The 19,390-nt window shown below is 26.1% G+C and overlaps 1 protein-coding gene across 1 annotated transcript; it reads left to right on the forward strand.

The window, feature by feature from the left end:
• Nucleotides 1-804: 804 nt before the first annotated feature.
• Nucleotides 805-14,111, forward strand: LOC100212645 (mitogen-activated protein kinase 14). Its single transcript, XM_065818146.1, has 12 exons — nt 805-1,058; nt 1,286-1,415; nt 5,220-5,278; nt 5,634-5,745; nt 5,826-5,855; nt 8,201-8,248; nt 8,437-8,551; nt 9,478-9,549; nt 12,474-12,553; nt 13,413-13,491; nt 13,641-13,814; nt 13,904-14,111. The coding sequence occupies exons 1-12, from the start codon at nt 943-945 to the stop codon at nt 13,966-13,968; spliced, it is 1,080 nt and encodes a 359-aa protein (XP_065674218.1). The 5' UTR covers nt 805-942; the 3' UTR covers nt 13,969-14,111.
• The last annotated feature ends 5,279 nt before the right edge of the window (nt 14,112-19,390 follow it).

The raw sequence follows: 19,390 nt of genomic DNA on the forward strand, positions 1-19,390 counted from the left end.
CCTCAACATGCTTTATTTTGCATCATCTTTTTTTTTTTATAATACTCTCTGATTGTTTTGAAGTGGCATTTGAGCTTGAAAAGGATCTCACTTTGGCTGCAGCATGTGGCTCTCAGTGGCTAGTGAACTTCAACTCAGATAAAACTCAAATATTTTCACCTAAATGTTATCGCAATTATCTAGATCTTCCTATATTTATGAATGGTAATGTAGTCGATGAGTTGTCTACCTTTTATCTTCTAGGATTAATTCTTGCTTCCGATCTTTCTTGGAAACCATATATCAAATTGATTGTAAAATTAGCACCTGCTAAGGTTGCATCTTTTTATTGTGTTCGCCACTTTCTTAATTTGGATTTTATTCTTTATCTCTATAAATCTCAAATCTATCCCTGAATGGAATACTGTTGCCATTTCTAGGGTGGATCTTCGAATAATGTCCTCTCTCTTTTAGGTAAGGTACAAAAGCATATTGTAAACATAGCTAGATCTGCTCTTGCAGCTAACCTTCAACCATTGTCACATCGTTGTAATGTTGCTTCTCTTTTCTATAAATACTATAATGGGTGCTGCTCTAAAGAACTAGTGTCTCTTGTGCCATCTACTAAATTTTATTTTTGTGTTATTTGTCATTTAATAAAGTCTCATCCTTTTACTGTGACTGTCTTCCTATGTGCTTCAAAACTTTGCGTACTTCTAGTTTTTTTCCTGGAACATTATTTCTTTGGATTTCGCTACCTTCATCTTGTTTTCCTGATTCATATAATTTTTTAATGATTGTAATTTTTTAAGTTGTCTTTTATTCATTATCTTGCTTTATAAACTTCATCTTTTCTTTTCCAGTAACTTCCAACTCTAATAGTGTTTGCTTGCTGCCTTTTTAGCATTATATTAAAATTTATATCTGTATGGTTAAAACATTATCAGTTAGATTTTCTTGGAAATGGCAAGACTTCAAACTGGATTTTATCGAGAAGAATTAAACAGAACCATATGGGAGGTCCCAGAAAGATATCGGGATTTAAATGCAATTGGAACAGGAGCCTATGGTCAAGTTTGGTAATTTTATAAAAATTAGATATTCACTATTATACAAATTATAATATGATTTTATTTCCATTGTTCTTCTTTAAGTTTGTGTTTGTATTTTACTAACTTTTCTTCAAATTTATTTTTTCTCTAAATTTCTTTTTATGATTAAATATAAGTTGCATTATCATTATAAAAGTAATATATTGGTTTTTTGTTATGTTTTTCTTAATTTTTTTTCTTATATTTTAATTAAGCTCCGCAAAAGATACAATGACTGGCATGCAAGTAGCCATCAAAAAGTTGTCTAGACCATTTCAATCAGTTTTGCATGCAAAAAGAGCGTATCGTGAAATACGTCTACTAAAACATATGTGTCATGAAAATGTATGTTTTATAATTTTACTAAAATAAATCTATATATATATATATATATATATATATATATATATATATATATTATATATATATATATATATATATATATATATATATATATATTTATATATATATCAACCCTCGGAATTAGGAAAAAATGAAGTTGGCAATAATTTGCCCATCTCAATCTTTTCGAGGTTTGCAAAAATTATTTGATACAAAGGTCTGACCATAAAACATAGAAAAGAGGTCAGCAATTTTTTGCTGACCTCAAACACTTTCAGGTCAGCAATGCCTAATTCCGACCTGAATTCCGAGGGTTGATATATATGTGTGTGTGTGTGTGTGTGTGTGTGTGTGTGTGTGTGTGTGTGTGTGTGTGTGTGTATATATATATATATGTATATATGTATGTATATAAGGGGTGTTCAAAAAAATAAAATTTTCAAAACGCGAATACACAAAAATTTTTAGGGTAAATAAAAATATTGACGTTTACCTTGTGCTCAAGTGGAAAAATGCCCTGAAAAATGCCCAAATTGATCCTAAATTATTTGGCTTTAAGCGCAAGGTAAATCTCAATATTTTGTAAAATTTTTTTTCTAATGTGATCAAAATGGTCCAAATTTTTTATTTAGATTGTTGTCTATTGTGGTTTTTTTATAAGTGTTGTTTAAAATAAAAAAAAGATTTCGCATAATTTATGCAAAAAATTTTTTTTTTTTTTGCGTATTTGTGCAAAATTCTTTTTTTGTGTATTTGTACTGAAATATTTTTTTGTGAAATTATTTTTTAACAAAATTAATAATTATGAAAAGACTAGGATTAGGGTTGCCAACATAGGTGTTTTGACCAGGAGAATCTGGGTTTGGAGACATTTTTCCGGGCTCTGGGTTTTCAATAAAGTTCTCCAGGCTTTTTCAAATTTCAAAACTATTTTCTCACAAAGTGATAAAAAGTACAATTTTAGAAAATAATGTAAAATATGTTCATCGTTTTTCATAATTTAGTCAGATATCTACTTATTATTTAAGCCAGAATTATTTTATTTTATGTTAATTTTTCTTTAAATCTATGTATTTTTTTTTTGTTACGATTGTTCAAGCGTACAAAATTGTGATTTCATAAAGTCAATTTTTCACATCGGTTTTTTGTGTTATCATCAGTTCATAAAGCTAAATGGTTGACAGTGTGCAACTCCAATACAACTTTTTGGTTATATGACAACTCGTTATATGACTATTATATTTCTATATGACTGTGATTTAACCATAGAGTTGCACATAGTGCGCTATTTTGCTTTCAGAACTGATTATACTAGCACAATTTTTTTTTCTCTCTGGGTCAGCAATGTCTTAATGTTGGCAACCCTAACTAGGATACACAACAATCTAAAAAAAAACTTGAAACCATTATGATCACATTAGGAAAATTTTTTTACAGTATATGTAGATTTACCTTGTGCTCAAAGCCAAATAATTTAGGAACAATTTGGAGCATTTTTCGGGGTATTTTGCCGCTTGAGCACAAGGTAAACGTCAATATTTTTTGAATTTTTTTTTTTTTTTATAATTGCATTTTTTAATATTTGCCCCAAATTTGGCTTCTTGTGTATTCGCGTTTTAAAAATTTTATTTTTTAGAACACCCCTAATGTATATATGTGTGCATGTATGTATATATGTTTATATGTATGTACATATGCAAGCCTTCACAGAAAGCGCATGCGGTCGCACGCCTTGTTCATCCACATTTAAAGTTATTTTTTAGGACAACTTGACCACGTTTTTATATAGCATTTAAGAATTTTGCAGCAAAAAAAAGCTATAAGAAATTACAGAGAATAAAACAGCAATACTTAAAGAAAGGAAACAAATACTATATGAAATAGAAAATCTTAATAAAATAAACTAAAAAAAAATTTAAAATTAATAAAAAAAAAATTTTGTCAAAAAAATAATGTACCTAAATGTTTTACTGTTTTTATTTTCTTTTTTTTTTAGGGCAGTTGTTATTTTTCACTATCAAAATTGATACAAGTCGAGAAAAAAAGTGGATAAGAATATATTGAAAATAAAAGCATTTTTTGTGTAAAATTTATTTGCTTTTGTTGGATTCTCCAAATTGTGCATTTAAACTCGATAGTTTATTTCCTGATTAACTGCTGTTATTGACAATGCTCGAAAAAGCATGTGGGCATTGTTAATTTACTGAACTTTTTTAACAAAATTTTTAGAAGTCTATTTAAAACTTTATTTTAAGTTTTTAAATACATTTTTTTAAACAGAGCAATCATTATGTTCATTATCTCTAGTAATTTGTATTGATGTTGGAAATTCGAAAATATAAAGGAAACAATTTTAGACAGGCATTAAATGTGGTAAATGCATTTATAATAGGAATCATGCAGTTCTTTAATTTAATTTTTTTCCGTCATTACAAATTTTATTAATCAAATAATATATTTTAAAATATATAGCAAACAAATAAATTTATTTTCTTGTTTTCCTATTATATATGTATTAAGAAAAAATGTCAAGTATTGCAAAAACATTTTTAAAAGTGAAAAGACTTGAAAACAAATAAGCATAAAAAAAAATTAACAAAAGTAGTCCTCTTAGTGTACATAGCTAATTAGTTTCTTAGTTATAAAGGCTGATAAAAATCGTCAATAAATTGCATATCAAAACTTTCATTTGTTGTTAAATAGTTATAAAATATGTTTTTTCCCTCAACTTTTATCAAAATTGGTAGCTAAAAATAACACCCACCCTGAAAAAAAGAATACTAAAGATGTATAAAAAATTTTTTTTTTCTTTTATTAAATTTTTTAAGTTTATTTTAATTAAAATTTGGTATTTCATTACAATTTTGTTTCCTTTTTTTAGAATTGGTTTTTTTTTCTCAGTTGATAAATTTAACTTTTAGCTACAAATTATTGAAACGCTTAAAAAGTTAAAAGATGCGAACTGCCATGGTCAGTGTATCTATAAAAATTACTTAAAATATGAATGAACAAGGCATGTGACCGCATGTCACTTGCTTTATGTATATATGTAAGACATGTACCAGGAAAAATTTGCATATGTTCTGATGTGGTGTTGACAGAAACTGTGCATTACTTTAAATCAACTGGCTGTTTTAAAATGTCATTGTATAACTATTATTCAAAATTTAAACAACTCTGATTCCAAAACACTTAGTTTTGATTGAAATGTCATCAAATCAAGATAAGCGAGAAAAAGTTTTGCTTTTTCTGGTTGAAAATCTCGCTGTATTACACAAAACAATTTTAAATAAGTTACAAAAACTTTTTGACATTGGTACAATCAAAAGGAAATTAGAAAGTAGAAGAAAAAAAGTTTTTGTTCGACATGATCTTGTTAAAAAAGTGACTACTCTGGGATAACTTTAAAATAGCTTAGAGAACCTAAAGTATATTTCATTGAAAAACACTGCAATCTACCAAATTTTCACAAATTATGTCCTATCAAAAGATATTGGGCTATTGTCAGAGGAAAACTAAAGTTCAATGTAAAAGAAGCTAAAAACATTCAAGACTTCAAAAATAAATGTATTTTGAACACTTAACATCTAAAAATGTTGACTCACAAACCACAAACAGTTTTTTCAGAAAAACAAAAACAAGCTAATTTTTTTGTTGTTGTTGTTGTAGTAAAAGTTCTTTATATCTAGATAAGACCTGCCCAAACCCTCAGATGATGTATGAAACTCCCAACTCTCCCTAATTTAGTATTAATCATTAATTTTTACTTTTATATCACTTTTATTTTTTTTTATATTTTTGTTATAGGTAATAAGTCTCCTTGATACATTTACCCCACAACAGACTTTAGAAGAGTTTCAAGATGTGTAAGTTTTATTCACTTTTTTTTTTCTTTTGTCAGCTTGTTTCGTGTATTTTTCTTCAGCCTAGCATATGTGCTCAAGTTTAGTGTTTAAGTTTTTCTTTAATGAATGCATAACAATACAGTCAATTTTATTCACAAAAAATCCTAATAAAAATTTGCACCTTAATAAAATCTTGAACTCTCTAAGAAGACATTTAAACAATAAAATCTGTCTAGATTTTCTTGTCCCATGTTAGTTATGAGGATCAATCTAGATCAAGATTGGAATGATGCTAATATCACGGTAGTTATTTGGATCAATCAAATAAAAATGATTAATTGTTGAGTGTTTTTTTAAACTTTACTTTTATTTATAGGTATTTAGTAACATGTTTGATGGGTGCAGATTTGAATAATATCACAAAAGTTCAGACCCTCACTGATGAGCATGTGCAGTTTCTTGTTTACCAACTTCTAAGAGGACTAAAGGTGACAACATGAATTAAGTCAAAAATTTAGATTTTGTTTATTTAAAGAATATTTTATTAAAGATTTTAAATTTGTTTTAGTACATTCATTCAGCTGGAATCATACACAGGGTAAGTCTTTAATTACAATTTCTCAAGAAAACTAATTATGTTCAATGTTGTTGTTGTTGATGTTCAATGTTATTGTTGGTGTTCAATGATATTGTTTGTATTCAATTTTGTTGTTGTTAATGTTGTTATTGTTGATTTTCAGTGTTGTTGTTGTTGATGTTCAATGTTGTTGTTGATACACCAAATTTATCTCTAAGTATAAAAAAATATTATTGTAACAAAATATTGCAGATTCTTTATTATACATTAAATAAATTAAAATAAAACGTTGTTTATAAATACTTTTTAAAATATTATTTATTTAGAATTGTTATAGTTTTTAATTACGATTAAAGTTTTACTTTTTTTTTTTAGTTATTTTCAAGTTATTACATTTGTTTTTAATTATGCTTAAATTATTATGAAATATAGGTAAAATCTGAACTGCAAACTAATAAAATTCACACTTTTTGGCATTTTGCCAATGTTAGTCATGCAATGGTATAACAACAGTTTTTTAGACTATTCCCCAACCATACCCTAAATCAATGCATATATTTATATTTAATGCTCCTAACCATATGTTCATTAAATTTGATAAATAAAATACTAATATATAAATTTATTTCCATTTAAATATAATAAATATTTGTGATCCCTAAAATATAATGCTTTGGTTTGCAAAAAAGTATTTACTGAATAATAAATTGTAGTTTTACATTTTACCAACAACCTTAAAATAAATATTTTAAACAGTCTTAGTTTTTTTTTAGTTACAGCTTTAAGCTCCAAATACAACTGTTTTTTGTACCTTTTAATTTCTTTTTTTACTTGTTACCTCATTTTGCATGTAAATCTCCACAATCTTGTCTTAGTGTTTGGGATTATAGCTTTGTAAACAGCATTGCAAAGATTAAACTCTTAATTCCTATTAAATTTTTCACTTATTACTTGTTTAAAATAAATCATTCGCTTTATTTTTACCACAACTTCATTTTTATATGTTTTTTCATCCTGTTAATACAGCCTTCTCTAACAACATACCTGTTTTTCCTAACTATTATGTTATGTAATATCATATTATGTATATATCTATTTATGTAATATCTCTATGTTTTTAACTACTGCTTTTTCTGTTATATTGTTGTTGTTGTATTTTAATAGGATATTTATGGAAATGCAGTATTATATAGTTATGCTTTTCGTGTATAAATATTTATAAGTAGTAATAACAGCTCAGTGTTTCACAGGAAGACATGCGATTGCACGCAATTATATGACCATGCAAAAAATACTTTGTTTTGACGATTTGATCACAGCTTTTAAAAAATTTTCAAATTTTAAAAATGCGCTATAAAAACTTACCTAAACTAATCTTAAAAAAAAACTTTAAAAAAGAAAAAAAATCTTAACGAAAGAGGAAATGAAAAAATACTTAACTAAAGCAAAAACATAATTTATATATATATATATATATATATATATATATATATATATATATATATATATATATATATATATATATATATATATATATATATATATATATATAACCCAACTAAAACAAACTTATCAAACTAAAATGCTTAGTTTATTTAATTTACGCATTAAAATACCATTTCATTCTTTGTTTTAACATTTGTATTTTTTTTTTTAAATATGTTTCAAAAGATTAACATTTATCAAAAAAAATACATAATTATATAAGTAAAAAAAAACAAACAGTTTATTAATTCTTATTATAAAAATTCATTAGAAGTGTTTTGTTCATTAAAAAGCGTTTCGATAATTTAAAAGAATTTAATATCAAACTTAAGCAATTGTAACAGCTTTCTAAAACTTTTGTTTGTTTTTTCAACAAAATTTTGTTTATCCTTTTAAATGTATTAACTTTAATTATTCATATATTAAAATTTGTTAAAGATGTCATCGTTTATAAAAACAAAGCAATTTTTTTATTTTTTGTTAGCATTTATTTTTAAAAATGCATACTTAAACATTTATATAAAATAAATTAAAAAAATCATATACAACTGTCAATTATACCTTAAAAAACAATCGTTATCAGTAAATTGTTACTTTATTTTAAAGCGTTTTGTTAATATAAAAATTTTAGTTAAGAAGTTTTGATGTAATTGTTTTCACTTAAGGTAAAATAAAAGAATATTTTCATTCAACGTGTTTTTAAAATGTTTTTTTGAAATAGCCGCTGTCAAATCAAAAAAACATGCTATTGCACGTCTTCCTGTGAAAGACTGTAGCTGTAACATTCATATTTTCATTTTGTATAACAATAGCTGTAACAATCATGTTTCCATTTTGTATAAAAATAGCTTTATAAATCATATTTTCATTTTATATAATAGGATTTGAAACCAGGAAATGTAGCTGTAAATGAAAACTGTGAGCTTAAGGTATTTTTTTATCTATAAACTTTTTAGCATTATTAGTATTAATTAAATTATTAGTATAAATTAAAAATTATTAGTATAAATTAAAACTTTTTAATAGTATAAATTAGTATTATTAGTATAAATTAGTTGAATTTTCTGCAAAAGTTCTTAAGATATTACTTAAGGATTTCTGAAAACTCATTTGATAGATACTAGATTTTGGGTTAGCTAGAATGTCTGATGATTCGATGACTGGTTATGTTGCAACCAGATGGTATCGTGCACCTGAGATAATGCTTAATTGGATGCAATATAACTCACAAGGTTTATAGATTTTTATACGTACATCATCTACTTGTCTGTAAACTTCAAACTTGTATTTTTATTTTCATTATCATCGCAAGAACATTTAAATTTAAATTTATTTATAATTTTATGTGTTTACATCTATTCTTAGTTAGATATGGCTATATATGTTGATTTAAATCAAGTCATTTTAGAGAAACATTTAAATAAATTATTTAAATAAATTTAAACAATAAATAAAAAAATATAAATAATAAATAAATAAAAAATAAATAATGAATAAACAAATAAAAAACGAATCCCTAAAGGCAATTTATGGTGTTTTCTGTTTTTTTTATTACATAAAATGAATTATTTTGTGTGTTGAAAAAGAAATTTATATAGATACAATTGTGGCAATTGCCTCAGTAATACTAAAGTAATTGCTTAGGTGATATTATAATATGTTTTAAACATATTGCAATATCATATATTTGTGTGCATTGTTAATAAAAATTGCTTTGTTTTGTTTTAAAACAAAGCAATTTTTGCTACTTGAAGTTTATTGGTTTAAATTTTGTTTTTTGTCTTTTATCAAATTTTTGACATTTTTGTAGTTCTTAAATAAATAGCCATTCAGTTTGTAAAAATTCTTACCTGAATGGCTATTTTATTTGTAAAAGGTTAAGGTGGTCTTAAAAACAATAAAAAGTTTATTAATAAAAAAGTAATATAAATTTGCTTCTAGAATTTTTATAATAGTTTATTACTATAAAAATTCTGGAAAAATTAACTAACAAGCGTTTAACATTGTATGATAAACTGTTTTAAATTGTATGGTTAAGGGAGACTTTCAGTGTTTAGTTAAATGGTCAAGTTCTGTGATTAATTTTATTATTTTCTTTTGTTATTTAAAGTTAATTTGCATAATTTGCTAGTAAGTTTTTATGTTTGTTATTGTTTAGTTGACATCTGGTCTGTCGGATGTATTATGGCTGAATTAATAACTGGTAAAACTTTGTTTCCAGGAGATGATCGTATCTTTTCAAGATTTTAAATTTTTTATCTTAACTTGAAATGAATCATCAGTATATTAGGATGGTTCAAATAATGACATTTAAAAAAAATATTTGCAGCATGCTCATGTGCATGAAAGTGTGTTCTATATAATATATATATATATATATATATATATATATATATATATATATATATATATATATATATATATATATATATATATATATATATATATATATATATATACATATATATATATATATATATATAGATCAGCACTGTCCTAATATTTTGGACACCAATATTTTAAAATGATGACCAACAGTGGTTTGTTATGCTATTAGACTTACTCAACTTGTTTCTCCATGCTTGTTTGACAAGGTTTCTGAGTTGAAGAATTGAGATAGGGTTGTAACCACAATAAAACAAAAATAAAAAGTAGCCTAATTAAAAGTAGTGGTACCTCTGCCTTTGGAAGGTGAATAATATTATAAAAAAGTGTAAACAAAGTTCTTTTGATTATATGTCTGTATATTTGCCAGATGTGGTGAAATAACAACTTTTTAAAATTATTATCAACATATTTTTACTAATGGCAATACCGCTTATCTCCATTTTTAATTGTTTATAGTGTTTGAAAGAAATTAAGTGGGTCTTTATTTTAGAAAATATGGTCATTATTTTATGGGTCATTATTTTAAAAAACTTTTTTCACTTGTGTTTTGTTTTAAAGCCTTTTTTTTTTTTAATTTTGTTTTAAAAAATGATTATATTACTTAAAATAGTTATGCTTATATTATTTTTATTGTTTAAAAATTTGTGTGCCCACTGGGTAAGATTTAACTCTATACTTTAAAAACATTTTTAGAAAATTTATATTTTTATGATAATTAGAATCAACTGGTGTCCCAAATTAATCTCAACCAGTGTTCCAAATGCTTCAATACTCCTTGTATCTAGATAATACTTCCTCTGAACTTTTTGTTTGATGTTTGCTTTATTGTTTTGCATTTTATCAATATGGTTTTGTGTTATTTTTTAGTCAGTAAGTAATCACATAGCCTAATTTCTCGCTTATTTTTTGGTATTGGCAAGACTTCTGATATCTCTCCATGTAAATTTGGAGAAATCCATGAATTATTGAAAAATAATGACACGTCTCACTATAGAATGCATAGATTATCAAAGTTTCTTAAACCATGATTAATTGAGTAAAGCAACAATTAGACCTAGTCTTTGCAACCTGCTCAAAGGAGCTTGTGGTAGAAAAAGAGTTGCAACCCATACAAACCAACACAAAAGTTTAGGATATGTGCTTAAAAAATAGAAAAAGTTCAGTGGTAGTTCAGGGGTAGCTTGAAGGAACTTGGGCTAGTTCCTCAATGACTCAAAAGTCTAAATTAATGCTAATTAATTAATGCTAGTTATGCTTAAAGAATGTTTGACATAAGCAAAAAAAATACAAACTTCACCTGGACTGGAAAAGGGTAATTATTAAAACTCCACCTAAAAATCTGATTTGTTTCATGTATTTGATTTTATTGAGGTTTGATTTTATTATTGTATTGATTATTTTCAGTTTTTTTTTATTATCAGGCTTTGTTAGGTAAATGGAAAAAATATAACCTAGACTGCATTATACCAACAGTCAATTATCTCATGTCTGTCATGGTGCAGTCAGTAATAAATTTCAAGGGCTGAAATTCAGGGGATTTCAAGGGCACAGGAAAACTTCAATTAGTCAAAGACACAATTCCTCAAGATACCAGCAAGTTATTTAAGAGTTTAGTCATTGGAAAACCGCTGGGAAAGCGGTTTTCCAATGACAAAAAGTGCACCTTTATACACAATGGAGCCCTGTACCACAAGACCAAGTCTGTAACTAAGTATTTGAAGAAGAAAAAGTTGACCCTTTGGATTGGCCTTAAAATTCATATGAATCCAATAGAAAATGTCCGACATCTTTTGAACAAAAAAAAGCTAAAAAAAAATGTGATTAATACAAAGCAAGAACTTATAGAAAGGTTCTTATATGTTTGAAATCATTGCTCCAAAAAACAGTTAAAAACTGTATTTTAAATGTGCCACGGCTTTTTCAAGCCTAAAAAGCAGCAAAAAAGTCAATATACCAAATATTAAATTTGAGCTTCGTGTTCCTTTTTATTGTTTTTAAGTACGCTAAATATAAATTGAAGTCATTATTGCAAAAAGCAATTTAGCTCCATTTTTGGCTGAATTTCTGATTCAAATTAGCTATTAGTATATGAAAGAAGATCAATCTGCAAAAGCAACTTCAAGTGTTCCATATGTTATTAAATGCAGGATTTGTCTAAAAATCTTTATTCCTTACTTTCAAAAAATTTAATTTTATCTATCAGGTGCAAAAGGCAGATAATTTCGTGAGTTTTTCTTTTAATTTAAATATTGTAATTAGTGTTGAGGATATAAAAACAAAATTTAAAATATTTATACATTTATTTTATACCAAGTACTTCCATCTGTGCAAAAAGTTAAGCAAGAGTTTGAAAATTTCGTGTGTAAGTTTTTTATTTCCTTATGAGCAGTTTCTAAAAACAGAGCTGCATCTTTTTTGCACTGGTGTCTTCGATTGTACTCAAGTATGCATTGATTAGGAAATATACTAATATATTCACTCTACTGAAAAAATAGGAAGAACCTGCTGTACAATTAAATCATATGGGATAGGTGTGAAATACTTTATTAAATATAAAAATCATTCATTTTGAGTGATGAGTCTTTTTTAAATAATACCTATTATTTTCAATAATAGGTATTATTTAAACGTAAAATATAGAAACTTTCTTATTCCTACATATCAGTTGATATGTTGGAATCCACTTTCTCTATCTCACCCACGATCTAGATACCTCAAATACACCCCTAAAATTTTTTTTGGTAATTTTCTTAACTAATTTTCAAGACATTGATCAACTCACTAAGATAATGCAGTTAGTTGGTAAACCTACAGACGATTTTTTAGCTAAAATATCAAGTGCTAATGTATGTGTTTTTAGTTTTAAATTTATATTAACGTTGTTTTTTATGTTAATGTTTCTTTAACGCCACTTTTGAATCATCAGATTAAGTGGCTCCTAAGTAAACAGATGAACTGAATCATCAGATCACCTGTTTACTTAAGAGCCACCTAATCATCTATTCTTTATTGCTGCTGTTGATTCAGTTGATTCATCTGTTCTTTACAGTTGCTGTTAATTCGGTTGATTTAGGAGTTCTTTTGTTTAAATATTTTATGAATAAAGTCTGTTATTTTTGAAAGTTTATTGTAATCATATATACTGTAAATAATATAATGTTACTGGCCGGATACTTTAAAAATGCAGGATACTCCTAGGTATAACGTGTTTCTTGATATGTAATTCATCTTAAATTGTACCCCTTGATATAACTCGTTATAATATGTAAATTATTGTAATTTCTTCCTGTTGTTGATCTTTTAGGCTGGGCCGTCCCGAGGAAATCTTAAAAGAGGGAGAAGGGGGTAGACGTATTTGTTTTTTGCCGAATAAGACTTAAAAATTTTTTTTTGCCGACATACATCTATTAACAACTACAAATGACTACAAATGACACCAGAGTCCAAATTTAGCCGACTAATTAATTTATTAGGGGGTTAGACACCCCTTACGCTTTTTCCCTCCCCCTCGGGATAGCCTTGCTTTCAGAATTGGAAAAAACTATATATTCTTAAACCATTGTTGTATATAAATCATGTTGTATATAAATGCTTAGCTTTTTGATGTTTAATAGTAAATTATTGAAGTGTATATTAGTGGAGCTAGGGCTATTGTTGCTTGGCAATTGTTTTATCGTTAATTTATTTAATTTGCATTTTATTTAGGCTCGCTCATACATTAATTCAATGCCAAATTACGTGCGACAGGATTTTGACAAAGTGTTTCCAACGGCGACAGCGCAAGGTTTTTTTGCGTTTGTTGGACTTTTGTATCGATTTATTTTATTACAAAGACTTGGTTAACGAATTGATTTGTATTATACTTAATAAATAAAAAGGGTTTTAATATTTTTTATTTTCATAAAAGTAATCATAACTACTAAATATCTTTAGCTAAAAATATTTTGCACCATATGCTTTTGCTTGATCCAGAAAAACGATTTTCTGCGGAGCAATGTTTACAGCACCCATATTTTAGCGTCTATCACGACCCTGACGACGAACCAACTGCTCCTTTATTTGAAGAGGGAGCCGAGCTTAATGAATGTAGCATTGATACCATAAAAGGTAAAAATTTAACGTTTAAATCAAGTGGCTTGAATTTTAAAAATTTAATTTATCTTTTTTTTACCTATTAATTTATTTTTTCCATTTAGCACTGATGTTAAATGAGATAAAGAATTTTGTATACAAACCTCCCCCGGAAGAGGTTATGGAGTAAATGTTCATATATCAGGTTACGATGTGTCAGTTTTATCAATATATCAGTATATCGTATCAATAATTTGACATTGCATTAACCTGCATAAGTATGTGTGTGTTTTTGTGTGTATATATAAGTGCATATATGAATATATATATATATATGTATATATATGTGTATATATATATATATATATATATATACATAAACATATATACATATATGTATATACATATATGTATATACGTATATACATATATGTATATACGTATATACATATATATATATACATACATATATATATATATATATATATATATATATATATATATATATATATATATACATATATATATACATATATATGTATATATAAATATATAAATAAAGATTAAAATAATCAAAATAAATTTGTATGAAATCACACAGAGCAACATTGGATAAAGCCTTTAAGTTACTTTTACTAACGCCTGTCTCTACAAAAAAAAACAAAATGTGCATTTATATTTGTAATTTTGCTATAATCGTTAAAAATGTTAAAACGTATAAAATTTTAATCTTTCAATAACCTAATTTTTAATCATGAATTTTTTGGCTTTTTTTGGTTGGTAAAGCTATGATTTTTATTAGTTTCTGTTCTGGTCTGTGTTTTGTACTCAATCATAACTTTTTATTCCATCTGTATTTTTTATTTATTAATTTTTAAATAATTTTGGGTTTTGGTTTGTTTTTCACTCTAATATAGAATACCATTAAATTTGCAACAAATGCTGTTCTTTTATTTTTATAAAGATTTTGCTTTTTTTTTTTAAAAAAAAAAAACGTACTTCGTAACTTAGCTTGTTATTTTAAATTTTTTTTTCTTTTATATAATGTATAAATATTTGTATAGTTAGCAGTAATTTTTCATCAAATATTTTTAATTTAAATTAATCTATTCAGTGTTTTGATATTTAATAGTTTTAAGTCTAGTATACTTGTCGTGTGTTTATTTCATTTTTACTTGCTTTTTTGCCCAATTTACAATTTTAACTGCTTTTAAAAAAATAATAAAATATTTTGCTCCATCATTTTTTGTCTTTTCGCATACGCACCAAGGTGGAGAAAGGAATAATTGATTTCTTAACGAATTATCACAAGAGGGAGGGAAAGATTAACAGCGTGTGAAGCATAAATATGTATATATAGAGAGAAGAAAATGGTTCTTCATACAATATTAATGATTTTTCGTCCATTTTTATTTTAAGTTACTTCTATCAATTTCGAACCGTAACAAAAAATTTTTTAGTGATTGTAGCCATGCGTGTAAATAATACTTTAGTATTTTTTAAAATAGGTGAGGTGGTGATGGATCTATCTTGGTTTTGAACAAATATACGGTGTATATTAGTTTTGAACTAGTAATGGTGTATAAATTATGGTTTGTAAACCATATTTTGTACACCCAGTGGCGGATCCAGCATTTTTTGATCTTTGAGATAGCTAACTTCCAGACATGGAGCTAACTCCAAACATTTATATATTTATACTTATATCAAATAATGAGGGTTTGCAAAAAATCGCGATGATTGGAGGCTGGGAACAAAAAAAAACCCAAAATTTTTGCTACACCTGCCCCAAACGTGAGAGCAACAAGTTGATGAAATATTTTTTGCACTATTCTCAACTAGACTTATATTCATCGATAATTTTTAAGTTTCATAGTATTATCTCTCAGCGTTCAAAAATTATGACCATATAAAAATTACATCCCCCTCAAATTGAGGGGGGTTTAAACTTTATATGGTCATAATTTTTGAACGCTTAAAGATAATACTATGAAACTTAAAAATTATCGATGAATATAAGTCTAGTTGAGAATAGTGTAAAAAATATTTCATCAACTTGTTGCTCTCACGTTTGGGGCAAAAATTTTGGGGCTTTTTTGTTCCAAGCCTCCAATCATCGCATTTTTTTGCAAACCCTCATTATTTGATATAAGTATAAATATATAAATGTTTGGAGTTAGCTCCATGTCTGGAAGTTAGCTATCTCAAAGATCAAAAAATGCTGGATCCGCCACTGACACCTTTCCAATAGTTTTATTAAATTTTGATTGTATATATTACATATGAATCAATTATATTCTGAAAAAATATTTTCATGAATATTTACAAACATTAATTCTACTAATTTTAACTAGACACAAAAAATACAGAACTTATGTTTTTGTTTTTTCACATTTGATACATAAATATTAACCATGTTAGTATTATTACTAACATGGTTAGTATTTGTAAATATTATAACATGGTTAATATTTGTAAATTTTGTAACATGGTTGGTATTTTACTAACCATGTTAGTAAAATACCAACCATGTTAGTATTATTACTCATCCTTCAAAAAAAGACAGTATAAAAATGAACGAAACAATTTACTATATTCCAAACGTTTTATATTCCATAATTTTCACTTTGATCAGTTTTATGACGATATTGATGGATGTTTAGTTTTATGATGGTATTGATTTATTTTATGATGATGAACTGGTAAAATATCCTGGAAGTTACTTCTCGAGGTATATGGTAAAGATAAATTACTTCAAATATAAAAAAAGATTTCAAACTATCTTATAAATCACTTATTATGTTTGAAAAGGAAATGAGCAGCTTCGTAATAAAATAATATGTAACTTTCACCAAATGTTTGCATAAAATTTTTATTCTTTTTTCAGATTTCTTACAGACTAAGTGTTTGAACTCAAACAATGAAGAGAAAAATTCAATAAAAAATATAAAAACAAAACATGGAATAGTCCATTAAATAAAGTTTATAAGGAAAAATCTTAAGATAGAAAAATATATTAGTTTGATAGAATAATTGCAATAATTTAAAAAAGAAAAGAAAGTATATTTAAAACGGTACCAAATTGTTTACACTTAATACACTTGTTAATCTTCTTTGTATATTTATTTTTATATACATTAAAAGTTGATAAAAACTATTTACTTTATACGATATTTACTTTATTTAAACATGTTTATTTGCGTTTTAATGATGAGACGAAACTTTACTCAAACAGTTTAATTAAATAAATTCTAATTTATCTCAAATAAACTTATTTTATCAAACCGCAAGTTATAAAAAGTTGAAATTACCCTGTAGATTAGCATTTTCAAGACATCGATGTCAGTTGTAAACTTAACAGTTGTTTGCAGCAATACTATTATAATTTTTGCCGACAAAAATAAAAAAAGGTCGGCATATGTTGACTAAGTAGTCGGCAAATTTTTTTTTTTTCGTGGTTATTTCGGTGCTTCTAGAAGTGTTTACGGTCTTACCACAGAGCATCGTGGAAGAAAAAGTTTACATCTCCTTCCTTACCATGGTCGTTTATTGGGCTAGAGCCGGCGTCGAACTGCGGACCTTTGTTCTTAGCTAGAGCTCTAACCACTGCGCCACAGTTGCAATATGCTTTCCTTATTATCAATTATTGCATAATATTTCGGTCTGCACAATGTTTCAGTTTATTATTGAATATTGCATAATATTTTTTCCCTCCCTTATTTAAGTAGGATGCATTTTACCATGCCAAAAGAAATTATTGTGAAATTAACAAAGTAATGTCACAATATTTGCCTGAGATTAATAAATTAACTGATTTTTTTTTTCTAAATAAAAAAAAAATTGCTGCTGAGTTTAATAAATATTTTGTATTTATAGGGACAAATTTAGTATAAAAAAATTTCGAAACCTAAAAATCTATAAGGCGAAATGGATGACTTAGCGCCAAACCAGCCTATACAACGAATATGTTGAAACGAGATAATTTGACGCAGAGTTTCAAGTCTTTAACAAAAGCCACTAAACCGAAAAAATTAAAAATAATTGCAGTTCAGTGCGCTTAAAAATTTTAATTATAGTATTTTGGTGTTTGCAAAGAAACACTACATAAATCATTTTTTAATATAAACTAATTTTTTTCAACTTTGTTGTATAGGCTAGTTTGGCGCTTAACCATCCAAATATATCTCCTCTAAACTTCACATCTAAACTTTTTTAAATTATCTATTAAAGAATTTGGAAGAGATTTTAAAATGCTGCATCTAGTAAAGCTGTTGGTCCTGATGATATCATTGGGATATTATTATAAACATTTTTTGATGTTTTGAAAAACTTTTATTTCAAGAGGAGTTTTTCCCGATGATCCAAAAGTAGAAAAAAGTTATTCCGGTATTTAAAGATTAACAAACTAATGTAAAAAACTATCGTCCAATATCCATCTTCTTTACATTCAAAAGTGTTAAAGAGAACATTATACAACAAAATATACAATCATCTATTCTGTAAACAACTTATTATATAAAATGCTATATGGTTTCAAAAAAACACAAAAAAAACAACTTAACTGAACAAATAGTTCTTCAGCCTAAAATAGGTATAACTTTATTTAACAACAATTCTTTTGTGGATGCTTATCTATTTATGTTGCGCAAAAACATTTCAACACTAATTCAGTGTAAACTTTTCATATATACTTGATACTTGAGCATTTTTTGAGACTCAAAAAAGCCTCCAAAAACGAATAAAGTGTGCTTCGGGATTAAGTAAGGTGGCGAAAACAATAAAACTAACTTTTACCTTTTTGATTAGTTTATAATAAAGATAAACTCAATCATACTGAACCCTTACTAAAAACCTTGAATGCACTAAATGAACATCTACTAAAATGTACTATTCATGTTTAAATACAAACTTGGACTAGTCCCATCGCATTCTTCAGATAACTTCTTTCAAGTTAACTCTAATAGATATATAACAAGAGCAACAGACAACTTCAGACTGCCTAAAAGAACAACAAAATTCTCACGGTTTTCTATTTCCTACCGGGGTCCGTACCTATTTACCAAAATAATATCAAAAATATAGAACTTAAAGTATCAAATAAATAAATTAAAACACCTCATACTTAATATCAACAATTATATTGACATGTATTAAACTTAACAAAATTTATACTAAAATATTTACGTGTATGACTGACTGTGTACTGTTTACCCACTTTTGACTATATATAAATATGAAATAGACTTTATTTAACCATTTAAAGAGGTACTCGATGATAAATCTTCATAGACTTCTACGAGTTTTCCTTTACAACAACATGTATATATCTGAGGTAACAAAAAAATTTCTTATCTTTTCTTTTTTAATTTATTTTATATTTATTCTTTTATTTTTAAAAAATACTGATAGTTTTAATGATACGAAACACTATTAGTTTACGTTATACTTAGTTATACTTGTTAAATCACTTTTTATTATGATATGTTATACATGGTAATATTATGTTATATTTTTATTTTTTATTTTTTACGTTGCATTATATTATGTCTTGGTGTACTGTAACGATGTGTAAATTTATTAAAGTTGTAAAAAAAAAAAATTAAGTAAACTCT

The sequence above is a fragment of the Hydra vulgaris genome, chromosome 14 (assembly GCF_038396675.1).
Source record: "Hydra vulgaris chromosome 14, alternate assembly HydraT2T_AEP".
Classification (NCBI taxonomy): Eukaryota; Metazoa; Cnidaria; class Hydrozoa; order Anthoathecata; family Hydridae; genus Hydra; species Hydra vulgaris.